General features: G+C 40.9%; 1 protein-coding gene across 4 annotated transcripts in view; it reads left to right on the top strand.

Moving 5' to 3' along the window:
* Positions 1 to 11,420, top strand: part of DSP (desmoplakin) — a 37,183-nt gene extending 25,763 nt beyond the window's left edge. For 2 of the 4 annotated variants that reach the window (XM_010708378.2, XM_010708377.2), the window contains exons 19-24: positions 444 to 606; positions 1,182 to 1,265; positions 2,136 to 2,243; positions 2,858 to 2,956; positions 3,769 to 6,060; positions 7,490 to 11,420. In XM_010708378.2, coding sequence (XP_010706680.1) covers positions 444 to 606; positions 1,182 to 1,265; positions 2,136 to 2,243; positions 2,858 to 2,956; positions 3,769 to 6,060; positions 7,490 to 10,684 — 5,941 coding nt within the window. In that variant the 3' untranslated portion in view covers positions 10,685 to 11,420. The remainder of the gene's footprint in view (positions 1 to 443; positions 607 to 1,181; positions 1,266 to 2,135; positions 2,244 to 2,857; positions 2,957 to 3,768; positions 6,061 to 7,489) is intronic. The other 2 variants (XM_019613757.1, XM_010708379.2) reach the window with 2 other exon arrangements.
* The last annotated feature ends 10,084 nt before the right edge of the window (positions 11,421 to 21,504 follow it).

Here is a 21,504-nt window from a genome sequence, read left to right as displayed (position 1 = left end):
AACTAAGAGGGAAAAAAAAAAATTAAAACTTCATTAAACTGAAGGCATGTTCTACCATGTTTTTATTTTAGGCCAAATCTAGTCCTAGTGATTAAAATTGACTAGTTGCTGCTTTTTTTGGTGAACATTGAAAACAAGTGTACTGAGGTCAGTGCAATGTCGCAGCATTGCAATTCATCCTCCACTTAACTGTCAGGAAGTGTCGACCTCTGTGTAATGCACAATCACACAAAAGTCAGGGACGAAAACCTCTTATTGGGTAACTGTAGCAAGTTCAATAGTCATTACTGGAAATTTTTGTTCAACATTTCCATTTAGAGCTCTATATTGTTTTACTCAGTTCATTACAATATTTATCAGGGTGTCTTGTTTCTGAAAAATGTTTAAAGAGAGAAAAAGTGAATGCACTTTCATTTTGACAGTTTTCTGTTTTTTTTTCCTAGATCATGGGATTTAGAAAGACAGATCAAACAGCTGAAAACTTACCGGGATCTATATCAGGCTCTGTGCAAATGGATCTGTGATGCAAAGCGCAGGCAGGATTCTATTGAGTCCACAAAGCTGTGTGACTCCAACACTATTATGAGATATCTACATGATCAGAAGGTATGCAACACCTGGCTGAGCTGTCTTCAGTTAACTGGATGTTAAATTGCTTTACTAGTCAGGAAATACCACTATCAATGCAGCCAGCAATACAGTGGCCTGTTTTGAATTAGAAAATATACAAGCTACCAAAAACCAACACATATGTGGAAGTTAAGAGAGAGGAAATATTATTACCCTCATTATTTTCTGTCAGCTGTGCTGTGGATTATGAAAAAGACTATGCTTGTCTCCTTCATGATGACTGACACTTTGGCACAGCAGCTTTAAATTAAGTCAAGGAACTGTAAGATGTTGCAACTTACGGGACAGATTATAGCACAAAAATAAAAATTGGGTATATTTTTGTAAGCTAAAGTCATGCATCTTCCCTTCCCAGCTCAGAAAGTTGTTGAGTTGCTAGGTGTTCCTTTTGAAGAACAGCCTTCTGTACAGTGTGTCTGCTTATGTGGAAGAGGCATGGCTACACTTCATTTCAGTCTAAGCCTCTGGTTTCATGCTGCAGGCATCTTGTGGATGCAGTGTGTACTGGCAAATCTGAGGGACTGCTTCACAGCTCACTTTTTTCTTGACAGAACTTGCACAGTGAAATCTGTGGGAAGCGAGACAAAGTTGAGGAGCTTCTCAAGCATGCAGATCAGTGCTCAGCTGCAATTAAGGTACTTGGATTTCAGCATTTTTACAGGTTGTGGTTTTCATGGTCAGGTGCATCCTATTGTCTCCACTCTAGTGGTAGGCAAAATGTTAGCTCTCTGGGGTGTGTGCGTGCTTGCAAGAAGAAATTGCTGGAGTAAAATAGTAATTTATACAAAACATAACAAAAGCAATCTCTACTTGCCTCCTGAAGATGGCAGGGTGATGTGGGAGATTCCAATGAATGCTTCTCTTCAGGAGAATCAAATCCTCCTTCTAGCCACACCAACCTTTCCAGTTCACATGTTAAAAATAAGAGTAGAGAACAGATGGGTTGCTTCGAAATGTGATCTGATTAGGATCTGGGCTAGAAGGTTAGACAAGTGCAGATTGGCAGGAAGAATGGTAGGCAATAGCCATGAAAACTGAAAAGATGTACAGGGAATGGTTTTACGATCTTTGCATTTCTTTGTGATCTTTATATCTACGCTTTCTCCAGTTAAGCCTTCCTTTCTATCACAAAGATCTTGCTTTACATGTTGTAGCAAAAGTGATGTAAAAGCGACTGGAGTCAATTATCTCTGAAGTTTTCACTGATAATAAAGTATGGTCTTCAACTGACAGAAACACATATCTTTCTGTTTTTTCAAAATTTATATGTTCTATTTTCCCTTTTATTATTCTCTTCCACAAGTCTTCACAATAATTTTTGAACTGATGAACCTTAATTTATGAGAGAAGGTCATTTGTACATGGCCAAAGATAAACAAGGGAGAATGTAGCTATTTAAACAAAAAATACAGAACCAACCCTTTATTTGCATGTTGAGAAATCCAGATCCAGGGAGTTATTTGGCAGTTGCTATCTGGGTCTTACCTTATCCTGCTGTTTTACAGGATTATGAGCTTCAGGTTGCTTCCTACAGTTCTGGATTAGAAACGTTGCTCAACATACCTATCAAGAAGTGTGTGGTTCAGTCTCCTGCAGTGCTGATTCTGCAAGAGGTATCTTTCCTTCCTATCAGTCTTTTGAATACATTTATTCATCTGCGTGAGCTGTTGTGAGTCATATCCAGCAATATAATAATTAGCACTGCCATTGGTAATGTTTACTAAGCATATATGCAAAAGTAATTAGTGCAGAATAGTTGCTGCACTGCAAAATTATACCTAGGCACATTTAGACAGTAGATTAACCCTCAGGAATTTGGCTCATTCCTATCCAACATCCATTATATACATATTGTGAGAAAGTAAGATCTGTGCCTCAAGTGGTTCAGTCACTTTCAAACTGGGAATTAACCATTATTTTAAAAGTCCAACTTGCCTTACCTGTGACTGTCAGGCAGGAATAGCATGAAGAACCAGGAGATGAAGGCTTGGATTTAATACTACGTAAGCACTGGGGGAAAGTAATACTGAAAAAGATGTGGGTCTGTCAGAAGAGAGAATTTATATACTGGGGGTCATACAAATTTGCGAGGAGGAAACTTAGCTACTTAATTGTCAAATGACTTGTTTTCTCAAGTAAATTAGAATTTTAAATAGTTTGAGAACTAGGTATGTTCATATCTACCTCTGTAGCATAAGCTACTAATAATTTCCTTTTTCTTTTCAAGGCTAGCGAGGCTCAGGCTCGCTACATAGAGCTTCTTACAAGATCTGGAGATTATTACAAATTCTTAAGTGAAATGTTAAAGAGCATGGAGGACCTGAAGGTAATCTGCCTCTTTTATTTCCTTTGTCTTCTATTTTTGTCACAGGTTAGCACTGTCACTGATCCAAGACTTTATACTTTAGTGCAGTGCTAAACAATACACAAAGCTAAATGCTGAACTTTATCATTGAATAGGAGACTCCTCCCATGAATGAGGCATATGAGTAGCTTTATGAAACCTTTTTTTCAGAGTACAGTGTCTTGTAGAGTTACTACCAAGATCTTGTGTGAGAGAGAATGTTAGCCTTTGTGGTAAATAAGAGGGGCTTGATAAAACACGCAGGATGTTTTTCTCCCCCTGGCAGAGTGACCTCAATAAGAATACAGTTATCTCCATGCTGAAAACTTATCATTAAAAGGACATACCTCATTGGTATCTGTTGTTTAAAATGGTGTAATGGCTGCATGGATTCCATTCAGGCCCATTTGAAACGTCATATATGAAGGATGAAAATTACTTGAAAATGAAATAGCTTCTAAATGAGGCTGTTTAATATTTTGCTGGTGAACTCTTGGTACACCAGATTTTACTGTCTGTATTGCATCTCCCTTGCCCATCAAGTACTGTTTCCCTCTGAAAGTCATCATGTTGGTTTCTAAATAAAATCTGAATAAATAAGAGATTTGCCAGAATTTGCCTTGATGACTTTAAATTAAAAAGGATTTTGAGTTATCATTGAAGCAAATAAAATATACATCTTGTAAGTTGTCAGATTTGCAAGTGTATATTGTGTTGATTGTGCTACTTTTGAAACAGTTGTCACAAGTGAGCATTTTTTTCTTTTTTCCCTTTCTTTTGTTACCATTTTGTAGATGAAAGCCACCAAAATTGAACTTCTGGAAGAAGAACTCAGACTTGCCAGGGATTCAAATTCAGAGACAAACAACAAGCATAAATTCCTGGAACAGAATCTGCAGAAGTACCAGATGGACATATCTCAGCTCAAAGCAAAGCTGATGAGTTTGGAGGAGATGAAAAGACAGGCTGAAATGGATGGAAATTCAGCTAAGCAAAACCTGGACAAATGCTATGCCCAAATAAAGGATCTAAATGACAGAATAACCAGGTTGACTTATGAGACTGAAGATGAGAAAAGGAAAAGGAAGTTGTTGGAGGATAGATATGAGCAACAAAAGAATGACTACGACCAGCTGCAGAAAACAAGACAAAACGAGAAAGACAGCCTTGGCTGGCAAAAGTTAGAATCTGAGAAGGTCATCAAGGAGAAGGAGTACGAGATAGAAAGATTAAGGGTTCTCCTGCAGGACGAAGGCACACGGAAGAGGGAGTATGAAAATGAGCTGGCTAAGGTAAGAAACCAGTTTAGCGAGGAGATGAGTAATTTAAAGAACAAGTATGAAACAGAAATTAATATTAAGAAGACCACAATCCAGCAGATAGCTGCACAGAAAGATGATGATGCAAAAGGTCTCAGAGCCCAGGTTGACAGACTGTCAAGAGAAAACAGAGACCTTAAGGATGAAATCGTGAGGCTGAACGATGCCATTCTGCAAACCACAGATCAGCGGAGGAGGGCAGAGGAAGATGCTCTTCAGCAGAAGGCTTGCAGTTCTGAAGTGTCACAGCAGAAGCACCAGTTAGAGCTGGAGCTGAAACAGATCATTCAGCTTCGTGGTGAAGACAACTCAAGATACAAGCAGGCTCTTGAAGAGGCTGCTGCTACTATTCAGGATAAAACTAAGGAGCTGGAAAGGCTAAAGCTTCAGCTTCAGGAAGAAGCTAAAAGTCGATGGGAACTTGAAAATGAGTTGGCTAAGGTAAGGAACAGTTATGATGAGGAAATTATTAGCTTAAAGAACAAGTATGAAACTGAGATTAATATCACAAAGACCACAATTCACCAGGTCACTATGCAAAAGGAAGAGGATACCAATAATTATAGAACGCAGCTTGATAATGCTATGAGAGAAAATAGGAATTTGTGTGAGGAAATTAGGAGGCTGAAGAATACAATAACTCAAACGACAGATAATCTACGGAAAATAGAAGAGAATGCTCAGCAGCAAAAGGCAGCTGGCTCAGAGCTTTCTCAGAAGAAACAGCAGCTGGAGATTGAACTAAAACAAGTTATTCAAAGGCACTCTGACGAAAGCATGCGATACAAACAGTCACTTGATGATGCATCTAAGACCATTAAAGAGAGAAATAAAGAGATTGAAAGGCTGAGAAAGTTGTTGGATGTAGAGACAAGTCAAAGAAAAGAACTAGAGGATGAGAACAATCAGTTAAAAAGAGTTCAGTTTGACCTTCAGAAAGCAAACACGAGTGCTACTGAGACAATTAACAAGCTGAGGATCCAGGAGCAGGATCTGGCCAGACTGAAAATTGACTATGAAAGAGTTTTGCAAGAGAAAAAAGGCAGGGATCAAGAAAGTGCAAAGTTCCAAAGCACTGTAAAAGACTTGCAGATCCAAAAACATAAGCTGGAGGAGGAACTTTGCAGGCAGAATAAGAATGTGATGGAAGAGACAGCCAGGAGGAAGAAACTGGAAGAGGAAGTAGAAGGCATGAGGAGATCTCTGAGAGAGCAATCTGTTAAAATAACTAATCTCACACAGCAGATAGAGGAAGTGTCTATTGTAAAGAAGAGAAATGAAGATGACCTTAGACACCAAAGAGAAGTATTAGATGGTCATGTGAGAGAGAAACAAAGGTACATGGAGGAGATAAGAAAGTATACATCTGATATTGAGACTTTACGTCGTCAGTTGGTGCAAGAACAGGAGCAATTAAAGCAGGCTCACCTGCGAAATGAGCACTTACAGAAAACCTCCGAGGAGAAGAGCAAAAACTTGAACGAGTGCAAAATCGAAATCGAAAGGCTCCAATCTCTCACCGAGAACCTAACCAAGGAACACTTGTTACTGGAGGAAGAGCTGCGAAATGTTAGATTGGAGTATGATGATCTCAGAATGGTCAGAAGTGAAGTTGATGAGAAAAATTCTGCCATTGCTGAACTAAAGAATCAGCTTCAGACAAGCAACAAGCAAACCCTGGAACTTCAGGGGTTGATTAATGATTTACAGAAAGAAAGGGAAAAATTGAGACAGGAAATTGAAAAATTCCAAAAGCAGGCTCTGGAGGTATTCACACATATTTTGATCCCAGCTTTACTGTCTCTCAGATATATAATTAATCACAATGTCCATTTGAACCAACTTAATTCACACCTTGCTGATTAAGTTCACTGTACTTGTGACTAATATTCTTTTTATGGCCACTCTCCTCGTTATTTTTAAAAGAAAAATGTCAGGATTTGGCCACTTTCTTAGCCCCTTTACTCCCTGAGGACTGTGCTAGGAAACTTCAAAGTGTCTTTTTCACCTAGCTGAGCCTTGCCCTCAGCATGGAGGAAACCTTGGATATATAACAGTCTTCACCAAACTATCCTAAGGGAAAATAAGAATACATGGAGTACCACCGTGCTTTAGCTGTACTCTGCTGGCTGTGTGCTTCCCAGGTCTATTTTGGTCAGAATGGGTTAAAGCAGTTCTTTGAACCTGATCTGAGCCATATCACAGATTAAACAAGCTAAAAGCCCCAGAACCAACAAACCGTCAAAGTGCTGTTTAGCTGCGTAAAGTGGTGACTAAGAATTAAAAGTGATGCTGCCAGCTAAGATACCAAAAACGTAAATTTCATTGACTGTTGGGACTTCTGTTCCTAAGTCATCAACAGTGACTTAAATTTCACTATCAGCCCATGTTCCGTAAACTTGAAATGACAGTATAGATTAGCTAAAGAAAAGATATTTTTGCATCTTCATTCTTCCACCTTTTGAAAGTGTTTATTTTTTTCTGTATTTGCCCTCCATATTTTTTTCCTCATTCTCATCTATTCTGTCAGTTGTTTAGTTTTTCTTTATTTTTAAAAACCTAATACTAATTTTTAGTAACATTTAGCATTGCCTGACATCTAAGCATTAATAATGCATGTGTTACAAATATATAACATTTTATTTGGTTTAATATGGACTGCATGTGAATGTGCATGTAGATGTTAGTGTATAAAGGTGTATGTGCGTATATATATTATATTATGAAGATATTAAGGGAATTAAAATGTAAATCAATAAGTTGTTTGAAACTAATAGGAAAAAGTGAGTCATATATTTCGTTTTCATCCATGTGTGACCAGTCCTTAGCTGATATGTATTCACTTAGGTTAGAATTATGCCAGGGTACATCTATTGGGCATCAGATTCTTAAAGAATCTTCAGTGCTCTGTGCATGTACTGTGAGACGCATTAAGAAGGCAGAAAGAGTTAACTAAATGACTAGAAAATTAAGATTGTAGGTAATAGATTGGAGACTCTGGTACTAAAGACACTTTCATTGAAGGGACAGATGTACCTTCACTGGTTTATTTTATTCATGATCTTGGGTAAGGTACTGCTGTGACTGGAATGTTTTCCAGTGGCAGTTCGTTGCAGGTTAAATGAGAGGCTGAAGGGTGTTGTAAGTGGAGAGTCTAACTATCTTCTCTTGTTTTATTTCTTGTTTAAAATTTTAGGCATCCAATAGGATTCAAGAATCCAAAAATCAGTATAACCACATTATGCAAGAAAGAGAAACCTTACTGATAAAAATGAGTGCTTTGGAGCAAGACAAAGCCAGGCTGCAGAGATTAGAAGAGGAGCTGAACCGTTTGAAAGTTAACCTGGAATCAGAGTCTCGTTTGAAGCAACGCCTGGAAAATGAGAAACAACAAATCCTGAATGACCTCAACCAATGGAAGAGCCAGCACTCCCGGACAGAGGAATCCATAAGGAAGATCCAGTGTGAGAGAGAGAAGAGTGAGAGGGAGAAGAACACCTTGAGGAGTGAGATTGAAAGGCTGCAGATGGAGATTAAAAGGATTGAGGAGAGATACCGATGCAGACTGGAAGAGACTGCTGTCAAAAACCAGTCAGAGTTGGAATCTGAGCGTCTCAGACTGCAGAGAGAGATCGAGAAACTTAAACAACGCCCATATGGGTCCCACAGATCTACTCAGACTGAAGAAGACTTCTGTATTGATGCCTCCAAGTTGGTGTTCAATGGGCTGCGGAAGAAAATTACAGCAATGCAGCTATATGAGTGTCAGCTTATAGACAAACTCACTCTGGATAAATTGCTGAAGGGGCAGAGGTCAGTAGAAGAAGTCACTGCCGACATTGAACCCTTTCTGAAAGGGGCAGGTGCTATTGCAGGAGTATCTGTTTTACCCAGACAGAAGTACTCCTTTGTTGAGGCCAAACGGAACCAGCTGCTTACGGCAGAAAATGCAGTCCTGCTCTTGGAAGCCCAGGCAGCAACAGGAGGAGTGATAGACCCACACCGCAATGAGGTATTAACAGTGGACAGTGCTATTGCCAGAGATCTGATTGACTTTGATGACAGAGAACAAATCTATACGGCAGAAAAGGCTGTTACAGGTTTTAAAGATCCTTTCTCAGGCAAAACTGTGCCACTATCTGAAGCCATGAAGAAAAACTTGATTGACAGAGAAACTGGGATGCGTCTGCTTGAAGCCCAGCTGGCTGTGGGAGGGATTGTTGATCCTGTTAACAGTGTTTTCCTACCCAAAGATGTAGCTTTATCCCGTGGATTGATTGACAAAGATTTGTACAGGATTCTAAACAACTGCCAAAGTACCACAAAGAACTTCATTGATCCCAGCACCAAAAAGGCAGTCACTTACGTGCAGCTAAAGGAAAAATGCAGGATTGAGCCACATACTGGCTTGCTACTCCTTCCAGTGCAGAAGAGGAGTATGTCATTCCAAGGAATCAGGCAGCCTGTCTCAGCAGATGCTCTTCTTGAGGCTGGAATTATAAAGGAATCAACAAGGAATGATTTGGAAAGAGGTGCAATTACAGTGGAAGAAGTGAGTGAGAGGATTATCAATTTCCTTCAGGGCTCTAGCTGTATTGCAGGTATCTACAATGAGGCTACTAAAGAGAAACTTGGCATTTACCAGGCTATGAAAATAGGCTTGGTTAGACCAGGGACAGCCCTTGAACTCCTAGAAGCCCAGGCAGCCACCGGGTTCATAGTTGATCCTGTCAGCAACGCGAGGCTGCCTGTTGAGGAAGCTTATAAAAGAGGTCTTGTTGGAATAGAATTTAAAGAGAAGCTTCTCTCTGCTGAAAGAGCCGTCACTGGGTACAAAGACCCAGAAACTGGAAACATCATTTCTCTGTTTCAAGCAATGAACAAAGAGCTCATAGAAAGAGGCCATGGCATTCGCTTGCTGGAGGCCCAGATTGCCACCGGCGGAATCATTGACCCAAAAGAAAGCTACCGCTTGCCAGTTGAGACAGCCTACAAGCGTGGCTACTTCAATGAGGAGCTCAACCAGATTCTTAGTGATCCAAGCGATGACACCAAAGGGTTTTTTGATCCTAATACAGAAGAGAACTTGACCTACTTGCAGCTGAAAGAAAGATGCATAAAGGATGATGCAACAGGGCTCTGTCTTCTGCCCCTGAGGGAGAAGAAGAAGGTGGTACACACCTCACAGAAGAACACCCTTAGGAAGCGCCGAGTTGTCATTGTAGATCCAGAAACAAACAGGGAGATGTCAGTGCAGGAGGCATACAGCAAGGGCCTCATAGATTTTGACACCTATACAGAACTAGCTGAACAGGAGTGTGAGTGGGAAGAAATAACTATTACAGGATCGGATGGTAGCAGTAGAGTAGTCCTTGTTGATAGGAAAACAGGTAGCCAGTATGATATACAAGATGCTATTGATAAAGGTCTGGTGGAGAAGAAATTTTTTGATCAATACCGTTCTGGCAGCTTAAGCCTGACTCAGTTTGCAGACATGATTTCCTGCCGTAATGGCACTGATGAGGTGTTTCGACATGAATCGGTGACTCGGTCTCCCACAGTCCTGAGTGTCAGGAGTTCTTCCTCGCTGATAAGGAGTGGTTCATTCTCAGAGACCCCAGATGAGTGCAGTCCCATTGCAGCCATATTTGACACTGAAAACTTGGAGAAAATCTCAATTTCAGAAGCTATACAGCGGGGCATTGTGGATAGCATCACCGGACAACGGTTACTTGAAGCCCAAGCCTGCACAGGGGGCATAATATGCCCTACCACGGGCCAAAGGCTCTCCCTTCAGGAAGCTACCAGTCAAGGCATCATTGATCAGGATATGGCCACGCGGCTCAAACCAGCCCAAAAGGCCTTCATAGGATTTGAAGGCATAAAGAGCGGACGCAAGAGGATGTCAGCAGCAGAAGCAGTCAAGGAAAAATGGTTGCCTTATGAGGCTGGGCAGCGGTTCCTTGAATTCCAGTACCTCACCGGTGGTCTCGTGGATCCAGAAGTACGTGGAAGAATAAGTATTGAAGAAGCCATTCGAAATTCATTGATTGATGGTCGCGCTGCCCAGAAATTGCAAGACACCAACAGCTATCCCAAAATACTGACCTGCCCCAAGACCAAACTGAAAATATCCTACAAAGATGCAATGAATCGGTCAATGGTGGAAGATATCACTGGTCTTAAACTCTTGGAAGCAGCCTCTGTTTCGTCTAAAGGTATATCCAGTCCCTACAATGTCTCCTCAGCACCCGGCTCTCGCTCTGGCTCTCGCTCTGGCTCACGTTCAGGTTCACGCAGTGGATCTAGGAGGGGAAGTTTTGATGCATCGGCAACTTCTTCATATTCTTACTCATACTCAACCTTCAGCAGTGGCTCTATTGGGCGCTAGTAAGTGAGGGAACATGAATGCATTTTAATATCACCTAGCTTAGTCTATATCCCCTTTCCTAAATCAACAACTGATTAACTGAAAGCAATAGAGTTTGTGGTCCTGTTGTTACTTGCACAAGCGAAACCACTTTGCTGAAACCAAGGAAATAAAGGCATGTCCAAAACAAATTTTAAGTCTTTTCTGGGTGTGTTCAATGTCTGAAAAAGCTGTAAAATGCCTGAACACAGATTTGTGGAGTAGAGGATACGGGAATGCAAGAAGTCATGTTTGTGAATTTTGATTTTCAGTTGCCATTTCCTTTTAGTGTTGGATTTTTAATGGGTCTCTGTATATTTTAAATACTGTCATTTGCCTTCTCCTATTAACTGTATCTGCCAACTCATAAACTGATAGCTGAGGTTTTAAAGTCCTGAAGCTTTTTTTTTTGTTGTTTTTCCACTTAGAGCCTTTTTCAATTTGCTATTACAGAAAAAAAATACACTGTGGATAGAAAATACCTTAAATATTGGTCTACAGTCTATGCTATTACATGAAAAGCTGTCTTCCAAATGTTCTGCTTCTTTAAGTATAACTTGGTGAATATAAAGGGCTGGTATTAGGCTGGGCTTTTGTGTTACTGTTATCTATATGTTTTCTACTGTTTTGCTTTATTTCCATGTAACAAAAAATATATACAAATCTAACTGCACCACATCAGCTATCCTGGGCAATAAACCTTTGCAGTTTTAAACTACTTGTTGTGTGCTTATTAAACAGAGCTATGAATACTGTTAGAGATAAGAATTATAGAAAGGACCATTTAGAAAAGAAAGATGTAATAGTCTTGTTGTAAAAACAGCAGATTGGCATCGTGAAAAATAATGTGCCTGCACATCATTTTTATGAATACAGACTTTTGATTCTGTGCTTTCAAAAGGAAAGTGAAGATTGCACCAGTAATGAAAACTGCTCTAGAAGCAGAAAGCCAGTTTCTACAGTTGATTCCACAGTTGATTGTAGGCTTGATTTCTTCTGCTCATGATCCTTTGTCTCTGCTGCTATGACAGACCATGAGTTAGATTCTCCCTTGTGCATCATTCAGTGTTGGACAGTGAGCAGAACAAAGATAAGTGACTGAACTTTGCCGAACAGTCTAGTGGAATAGGAGGGTCTTTCAAAAACCTAAACAGTCACCTCCTGTGATGTCCAGCCACCTCTGGTGGCCCCTGAAAACCTAGAAAATGGCAAGCACATACCATTGTTTGTGTGACGACTTCTTGTTGCAAGTTCTGCTAGCAACCTGTTGTCTTCTTGTACCTGAGGTCTCTCCTGAGCTCAGAAAGCAGAGCAGGGCTGAGCACCGGACTAGAGGCATGATTTGAAGCTGCTTAGTTGTTGTGGCTGTTCCTCAGCCGTGGCAGAAAATGTCTGTGTCTGTTGAGACCGTCATGTCCTCTCCTGCACACAGCAGAGTGCAAATACCTTTGGTAGGTATTGTGTTCCTAGCTCTGTTATCACTTAAAATAATGTAGCATGGTTTTAGATAAATACCAGTACAGAGATTTAAATGAAAAAACTATTAGTGTAATTTGCCAGTATATGAAATAAAGTCTTCCTATAAGTAGTTGAAACACATAACGGGCTTTTAGCTGTGTACCATGTAGGGACTTTACCTGTCTATCAGTTCTATGAATTGTTACAGGTAAAAAGAGTAAACTGAAAGGAACGAATGCTAATCACTGTCAATGGTGCTGCATGATTTTTGTAGCATATTGTTTTCCCAGGGTGAGAATAGATTGGATTTTGATAGTTTTGTCTCTGCTGAAGCATAGCTCCTAACCTGAAAAGTGTTTCCAGTATCTTCTGAATATTATAACATCTAAACTCTCTCCCATACGTAAAGTATTCTCTATTACTGGACTAAGAAACTAAGTGGACTGCTACAAGTCAGTAGGGACCTCTGTAGAAAGTAGGTGATAAAGCGATAAATCTGTCCATGAGGAAATTCCACAGCTTCTGAGGTTTGCTTACAGCTGAAATTCATTAGCTGTACCATGGAGGAGAATACAGTGCCTGAGTAGCTTTCTGATTGCTAGGGAGAAACAGCTGTGGGTGGTTTTTTCTTTGTTTGCTTTTAAGACCTTAATCAGAATCTGTTGCAGCAGTTTTAAATGCAGAGAAGGTTGCAGTGCTCTACAGTAAAGGTAAAAATGAACTTTTTACTGAAGAGAAGCCTGCAATTGGGTGCCTGCACTTGGCATGGACTGGGAAATTCTGCTTACTTTGAAGCACAGTTGCTAGCTGCCTGTGTGAAAATTCTGCACAAGACCCAGGGGCTGAATGGCAGCTGAGCTAGGGTAGGCAGCAGGTGGGGCAGGAAACTGATAACCTGGACGTGCTAGAGAGTTTTCCTCTGTAGTAAAAAGGTGCACAGGAAAGAGCTGTAGGAAGAGCTCTCCTTCTCTAGAGCTGAAGTTTGGCAGCTGCAGCCCCATATGGTCAGACAGCAGAAATACAACAGGTATGAGCAGTAGGAGGACAAGGCGTTGGATGTGGTCAATGTGGGTGTGTGTTTCTGAGGCAGCATATGGTGTTGGTGAAATGGGAGAGCTGTACCTGGGTACACCCAGTTGTTTTATTGTGATGTGGTGCTGTGGCGACAAGGAAGTGAATGTGGAGCTTTGGGGTAGGGTGTTCACAGGCTCAGCACTTCTTGCATGAAAGATGAAATTTTTTTTTTTTTTTCCTTTTCCTTTGAATGAATGACTGTCAATTCTGAATTTGTATCTCTGCTGAGACAGTAGCTCTTCAGTATTAAAAATCCAAGGTAGACTTGTTGGCCCAGCCTGTGCCTGTGAGCTCTTCCCCATGTGGAAGGGGTGCTGGGTGAGATGTGTCCATTAGCAGCCTTGGGGCTTAGAGTCAATTCCCCAAATCCACTGCTTCCTCCCTGTGCCTGGGGACAGAAGATAGGGCTGATAAGTCCATTGTGTACATCAACCCTGTTCAGTGGAAAAACGAGTGCCCTGCATGTTGACTTGGCTGGGGAGTATTTGGTTATTAGCAGGGTCAGCTTCTTACAGAGTTGGGGTTCACTCTGATCAGGACAGGAATTTATTTCTGAGGGGTTTTTTTGGAGTGAACCACCTTGATGTTGGAGATTTACTGTCCATCTGCTTCTGGGCTGAGAAAAGGCTCCTGCTTAGGGAAGTACATGGAAAACCATACAGCTTTGCACAGCAGTGCATGAGCCTGTTTTGTCTGTCTTCTGCAACTTTGTGATGCATGTATAGCATGGTTGACTAATAGTCTAGCCTTCTGAATATGAAAGATGGGTGGGGAATATTTACAGAATAACTTTATGTGACAGTGTAAAATTGGATTATTAAATTATAGGTATTTATAGCGAGTGTGGGTGTGGTTCTTTTTTAACTTGTTTATATTTCAATTTTCTGCATATTCTTCTAAGATAAATCTCTGTGAGTCATTCTCTTTGAAGTTTCTACGCTTCTAGGCTGTTCTGAGATGAGTGGGATTCACTTGTCGTGTGTAGCTGTCTCAGACTTATGTTATATTTGGAAATGCATGTTTCTTATATGTGAGACAACTTGCACAATCTCTGTGTACCTCGAAGCAGGCTGTGTGTAGGCTTTCTGCTCCTTTCTGACCTGTGTTAGCTATCCTGGTGTTAACAACTATGCATCTGTAATTTGAGGCTAATATTTTATTATTCTTTCTCCTCACAGTAACACCAAATGCACAGTTAGTACATGTATAACTGCATCCTATAATAAGCAGAGCAATGTCTTGAATTCTAATCATCACAGAGTGTGTTTCAGCAACATGTTTCATGGTAATAAATCCAGTGGGATGCTATACTGGTGGGAGTTGAATATCCATCTGCTAATATACCAGGTACTTCTGTTGCTGATCCCTCTGCAGATTCCTGTTCTGTTGGCAATGCATGGTCCTCGGCTTCTTGTAGCCCAGGTGTATGCACTGAACCAGGGAATGTTGCTTGCTCATGGCAGCTGCTGCTTGGTTTTTTTTTTTTTTTTGGGGGGGTGGGGTGAGGGTGGGGTGGTGCATCTATCATCTGGCTACTTGGAGACAAAGAGTCTTTCTTTTCCTTTCCTTCAGCTTGCAAAGAGGCATTCATGCCATTTCTTCCACCTGGGCCCAAGTGCTGTCTTCCATTATCTGTCTGCAGGGTGGAAACCGTTTGATAGTCACTTAGGTTGGAAAATATCTTCAAGATCACAAGTCCAATCATCAACTTGGCCTACTGTGTTCTATCACTAAACCGTGTACCTTAGTGCTATGTCCACTGGACTCTTAAATACCTCCTGGAGTGGGGACTCCACTACTTCTCTGGGCAGTCCATTCCAATGCTTCACACTGCCTGTGAAGAAATTCTTCTAATGTTCAATCTAAACCTCTCTTTGTGCAACCTGAGACCAGTTCCCAAGTGACAAGCGATGGGACTCAAGGGAAAGTAGCCAACACCCTCCTTGCTGCAACAGCCTGTCAGGGAGTTGTAGACAGTGATAAGGTCTCCCTTGAGCCTTCTCTTCCACAGAACAAACGGCCCCAGTTCACTCAGCTGCTTCTCATAACTTTTCCTCTAATCCCTTACTAGCTTGTTGCTCTTCTCTGCACATGCTCAAGCAAGTCTAATGTATTTCTTGCAGTTAGGAGCCCAAAACTGAACACCATGTTTGAGGTGTGGCTTCACCAGCGCTGTATACAATGGGACCACTGCTTTCCCAGTCCTGTTGGCCACTCTGTCTCTGATGCAGCCTAGGAGCTGTTGGCCCTGGCCATCTGAGCACACTGCTGGTTCCTGTTCAGCTGCCTGTCAATCAGCACCACCAGATCTTTTTCTGCTTGGTGGCTTTTCAGCCACACTGCTCTGAGCCTGCTGTGTGGACCCAAGTAGAGCACCTGGCACTAAACCTTGTTGAAAGTCATAAGGCACTTGTACCTAGCTTATCCAACACCCTCTGCAAACCTTCCAAACCCTAACAGAGAGAAACATGCAGGGGATGCTATTGCTAAATACTGATAAGTACTTTACTGCAAGTACACTCTTTACTATATAAAAAGCCTTCCTGTTCCTATGAAGCTACGTTTAACGGCTAAATAAGTAGTAAACAGAGGATAAAATCATTCAATAAAGCTGAGCTGTCATTCAACCTTATCTCAGAGAACTTGATAGTAATCTAAACAAACTGTGCAACCCTGACTCTGGGGACTTTAGGTTTCCTACCTTGTTTCCCAGTGGCCTCCTTCACTCTGGGAAATTCAACATGTCCTCTGGGGCCAGACTCACTATTAAGTCCAGGTAGACCAGTTTTTCCCCTTTCAAAATGTTGCTGACTTCATTTATTTTTATTATGCCAAGAATAATGTATTTGTTTTCATAGGAGGAGGGGTGAGGGAGGGGGGAAACACAAAACAAAGAATGAAGTCCTGGGAAGGTTTTACAAACAATTGAGGACAGAACGGGGATAGCACTTGGTTTCTTGGATGAGCTAGGGAGTTTGAAGACAGAATCAAATGTTTCTTCTTCAGATATCTTTATTTTTAAAACTTAGTTCTATTTTAAAATGTTGCTATAAACATTTTCATTTAGGAAATATCAGGGAAAGTCTTTAAACCTGTCTTGCTTTCTAGCTATTTTTTTTTTTCTGCCTCATATGTAAAACTATTCATGGAGTTTAAAACAAGTTTCCAAATAGCTGTAATTCCTTTGAAATTGTTTGGTTTTCTGGTGAATAATTTGAGGTGGGATGGAAGGAGGAGTGGGGTAATGTCCTTGGCTATAGCCTGGAAATATTTAAGTTTCCACTTCTTTCAGGTTGATATTAGAGCCTCCAGATTCAATAAGGACCATGCCATACATTCATTATGGCATTGAATTATGTACATCCAGCCTGGAGAAATGGAGAATAAAACTATCTCAGATGCTGCATTGTTTCTTATCCCCCATTGCTTGAGGCCCTCTGGCCTCAAATAGCCGTTCTAGGCCAGATCCCTAGCTCTACCCTCAGGATACTGTGCTCTGCTTACCTACAAGCTCATTGCAGGCAATGTTTGAAGATGGGATGCAAACTCTTCTCTAGTGGTTGCCACCTCCTCTTACTGCTGGCTTCCTGAATAGTATGGTTACCTGCTGTGTATGGTGAGAAAGGGATTTTACATGCTATGCCATATTGTAATAGGGCCACAATAGTTTTGTAGGCAGTCAGTACAGATCATACTGTTCTACATTGAGCTCTGGTCCCAGTGACTTAACTGTACATATTCTTAAAGAGGTTTTCCTACACAGATTTTTTTGTGTGTTTGTGATAAGCGCAAATATGTACCAAGACAGATTGAGAGGGATCAGCTTTGAGTCAGAGATACAAGCATCTGGCCAAGTCAGTGATGAGATGCTGGTCTTTGTCTCTTGTTCTCATCTGGACTTCCTTGCCCCCTCTCTCAAGCCTTGGGAGTTTGCTGCTTCCTCTTACTGCATGAACAGACTGTAGGACGGTTTGAATGAATTACAGAATCACTCAGGTTGGAAAAGGCCTTAAAGATCATCGAGCCCAACCTTGACCTAACCATACTACCTTAACTCTAACCAATCATGTCCCTGAGCACCACATCCAGACAATGTGTTTTTAAACACATCCACGGATGGTGACTCAACCACCTCCCTGGGGAGCCTGTTCCAGTGCTTAACAATCCTTTCAGTAAAGAAGTGTTTTCTGATATTCAACCTAAACTTACCCTGTTGCAACTTGAGGACATTTCCCCTCATCCTGTCATCAGTGAGAACAACCCCACACTTGCTGCAAGCACCTTTCAGGTATTGGAAGAGAGCAATAAGGTCTCCCCACAGCCTCCTCTTCCCCAGATTAAACAGCCCCAGATCCTTCAGGCTCTCATTGTAGGGCACGTTCTCCAAGCCTTTCACAAGACTTGTTACCCTTCTTTGGACCTGCTCGAGCACCTCAATGTCTTTGAATGTAGTGGGAACAAGTGTTTTCTCCATCTAATTTCAGCCAGATTAAAGCCATGGCACTGAGTTACTGCTGTTACAGTCAGGAGGTGAGGGAATGTGCAATGTATGGTGCTCCTTCTGACAACTGAGGTATGGCCAGCGACATCCAGTGTTTTTTATCTCCTGTCATGAGTAGCTAACACTGGAAGTGTTATGTATGGGGAGCTCCAGGTGGGATAGAATTGTACATGAGCTCCTTGTTGGAAGTGTATTTTGAAGTATATATACACATACTTTTAAGGAGGTAGGGGAGAAGGCAGACGGAAAAACCTTACAAAAATTAGAAACTGCTGGTTACCTTAACTTCATGGAGCATGGTTTCTGCCTTTGATCAAGTATCTTTGTTTCTTTTTCATAAGATATCAGCCTCTAAAAGAGGGAACCCAGCTCAGTGACATCATGCACTCTTCTGAGAGACAAATTTCCTCATTCATAATATTTTCTGTTCCCTGACATAGCCAATCTGAGCATTTAAGCTCAGATGCATGTGAGGGTTACCTGGGCTACATTAGGTCTAAGATAAGTGGCTGCATCCCCAATCTGTCATCTGCACAGAAGAAATAAGCTAAAGAAAGATCAGAGATAGCAAGTTCATAGAACTGCAGAATGGTTTAGGTTGGAAGGGACTTCAAAACCCATCTGGTTCTAATCCCCTTCTGTGAGCAGGGCTGCCCCCCACCAGCTCAGGCTGCCAAGGGCCCCATCCAACCTGGCCTTGAGTGCTTCCAGAGATAGGGCACCCACAGCTTCCCTGGGGAGCCTGTGCCAGGACCTCGCCAACCTCTGAGTAAATAATTTCTTCCTAACATCTCACTTAATTTCCTCTTTAAATTTAATAACGTTCCCCCTTGCCCTATCACTATTAGTGTAAAAAAAGTGCATACCAAGTTCCTCTTCATATGCAACACTGTGGAATGGGGAGCATGCATGCTGCTCGTCTTCCACAAATAAAAAGCAAAGTGATTTAAATAATCTCTCTCTCTCAACTGATAAAGTGGCTGGATTATCTTGTCTTTGCAGTGGAAAGTTTTTGCATACAACATCAGCATGGCTCAGATGTTGGACTGTGCTGGCATGATTATTTGTCCCAAATTTATTGGAACTGACACCTGCTCTAAAAGAATATTTAACAACAGCCCATACCTAAATTTCTTCATTAACGTGTATAGAGTCTGCTTAAAAAAGTAAGATATATATCTTTTTGATTTTACTTAACATTAGTAATGCATTACCTTACTTAGAAGACTTTTGTATGTACTTAGTAAGATGTTTTTAAGTTTGATTTCCATGGGAAGATTTGGCTTATCTTTCTTATTGGAGTCACTCTGGGGCAGATTTTTTCTTTTACCAACTTGTCTGCTTTACAATTCTCCAAGTTTAATATTTGAAATGTCTATATCTTTGAAGAAGTTAAATTTCAGACTTGTATCTGGAACTCTCCCAAAGTTCAGTGAGCAGATCACCAGAAATATTTGAAGACTTCCCATCCTCCCGCTTTCTTTTTGACTCTTCACTTCTTCCCTCATTAGAAACAAAGGCAGCTCCTACAGACAAGGCTTTCCCTTCCTGCTGACAATCTTGGAAGCACCTTTGGCGTTTATTGGTCATTCAGGTGACCATTCCTTACTATGACATGCTGAGCCACTGCTGCACGTCTGCCCAATGGATCAGTAGAACCACCAGCCATCAGCTTCTCTTCAGCCCAGTGTCTTTCTTATGGGGCTTTGCAGCAACTTAGAAATGAACTAACCGTGTCCCTCAGTGTGACATCCACACATTTCTTGAACACCTCCAAGAACAGTGACTCCATCATCTCCCTGAGCAGCCTGTTCCACTACTTCACCACTTCTTCTGGGAAGAAATATTTCTTGATATCCAACATGAACCTCCTCTGGTACAACGTAAGGCCATTCTCTCGCTGTTGTCCGGGACAAGAAGCTGGCCTCCATCTTGCTGCAATCTCCTTTCAGGCAGTTGTAGAGAGCAATAAGATCTCCCCTGTGCCTCCTCTTCTTCACACTAAACAATTCCAGTTCCTTCAACTGTTCTTTGTGCTCCAGACCTTTCCTGGATTGCCATTTATTCCTGGGCTCCCATATGCCTTTCGTCACCCTGGATATGAACAAAGCAGTCCAAATGAAGGTCGTCTTCTTGCTCAATAGTTACTAGCATTGCAAAGGATCTAATTTTTGGAATTTGTCTGCATATCTAAGTTAATTTAATGCTCTCAAATAATCTGCTTTGATACAGTTGATAGAGCTAGAAAATTATTTCCAATGTAGAACATGAACTGCTTGAAAGCTTATAAGATAATGCATCATGTTCGGTTTATGTGCTTTTAGTTAGCTATCTTCAGGCACCAAAGAACCTTTGATTTTAGGCCAATTGAATAATCTATGGAACTGTTTGTTCTTTTTGGTTCTCTGGTTTGTCCCTCAAGAGAAAATTCTGTTAGACTTGCAGCAAGCCAGGGAAATGACATTTTCTACACAATGTTATGCGATGCAGTCAAAATATTGTGGTGAAGTCCTTCCAAGAGTAAGAATAAGGGTATTGGTAATTTCTAAAAGTAGGAAGTATAAAATGTTTTCATTATGGATTCCTAAAAACAACTTTAAAAGAATATTTTTGCAGAAATTTCTGGTATTGTTTATGTCAGTGATGTAGAACCAAACTCAAAATAGACTTTGTTTTATATTTTATGCTCATCTTCTCTAGTCTCTCCGATAACTCTTCACTAGTCTTAGGTAAAGTAAAATTAAAGGAATGGAGTGGTAATGGGGTTGTCTGGAACCTTGTGAGGTACACAGCATACAACATCATAAATATTGTGATCCTTTGAATGACAAGCATCAGAAAATCACCTTTGATAAATCATTATCATATCTGTTTTAATCTCAGAGTGGCTGTTTTGCAAAGATTACTGTCAGGACTCATCACCCTGTATAGTAAAAATTTCATTAATTTCAGCGTGATGAATAGTACCTCCTCAAGGGTACTGTGCATGTGCCACCTAGCTATGCATTTGGATCCTGTCCATTGGCTGATGAGGAGAGATTGTCCGACTGCTTTTTGCCCTTGTCAAGTACATTACAAAAAATAGCAACCTTAAAGAGTAGATAGGATGGGTGAGAGCTATACTTTCAGCAACACCTGTTGAATGTTACTCAATACTTCCTTAAGACGTTTACACAAATAGAATTGGGAATGAATGAAAAGCTGTACAGATTAAAAATAATAAGTCAATGCAAGTGTTAGGGTGACTCAAGTGTGGAAGGGGACAGAGGAGTGGGCAGAAGTGTGAAAAGTGAAATATTGCAAACTGTGTTTATTTTCAGGTTCTATGATTATGGGTTTTTTCTTTTCTTTTTTTTTAACATTTCTTGGCTTTTTTTTTTTTAATGCAGGCATCTTCTTTTAGATCTTAGGTGGAAAGAGGAAGTAGATGGACACTGGAAGTGAGGTTGGGTGATGTGGGAGAATTCAGAGATGTTTCTCACCATTGCAGAGAGAAAATTAGCATGACTAAAGCTCAGTTAGAGTTGAGGCTTGCCAGTACTATTGGGAGATGATTAAAATAGCTTTTAAAAATATGTTATCAGCAAGAGGAGGAATAATGGAAATAATATTTCTTGATGAGAATAGTCATCTCACAAATTGGTGTCCAGTTAATGCGTAGATGTTAGTTATTCTTCAACGTTGATAATGGTCCTGCAACTGAAGAGCCCTGAGTTGGAGGACTGTGACTGTGGTAAAGATAAACTCACAGCCAATGTCTAACTTGTAT

The sequence above is a fragment of the Meleagris gallopavo genome, chromosome 3 (assembly GCF_000146605.3).
Source record: "Meleagris gallopavo isolate NT-WF06-2002-E0010 breed Aviagen turkey brand Nicholas breeding stock chromosome 3, Turkey_5.1, whole genome shotgun sequence".
NCBI lineage: Eukaryota > Metazoa > Chordata > Aves > Galliformes > Phasianidae > Meleagris > Meleagris gallopavo.
Note: the sequence above shows the minus strand (reverse complement) of the source record. Positions and strands in the feature narration are given on the sequence as shown.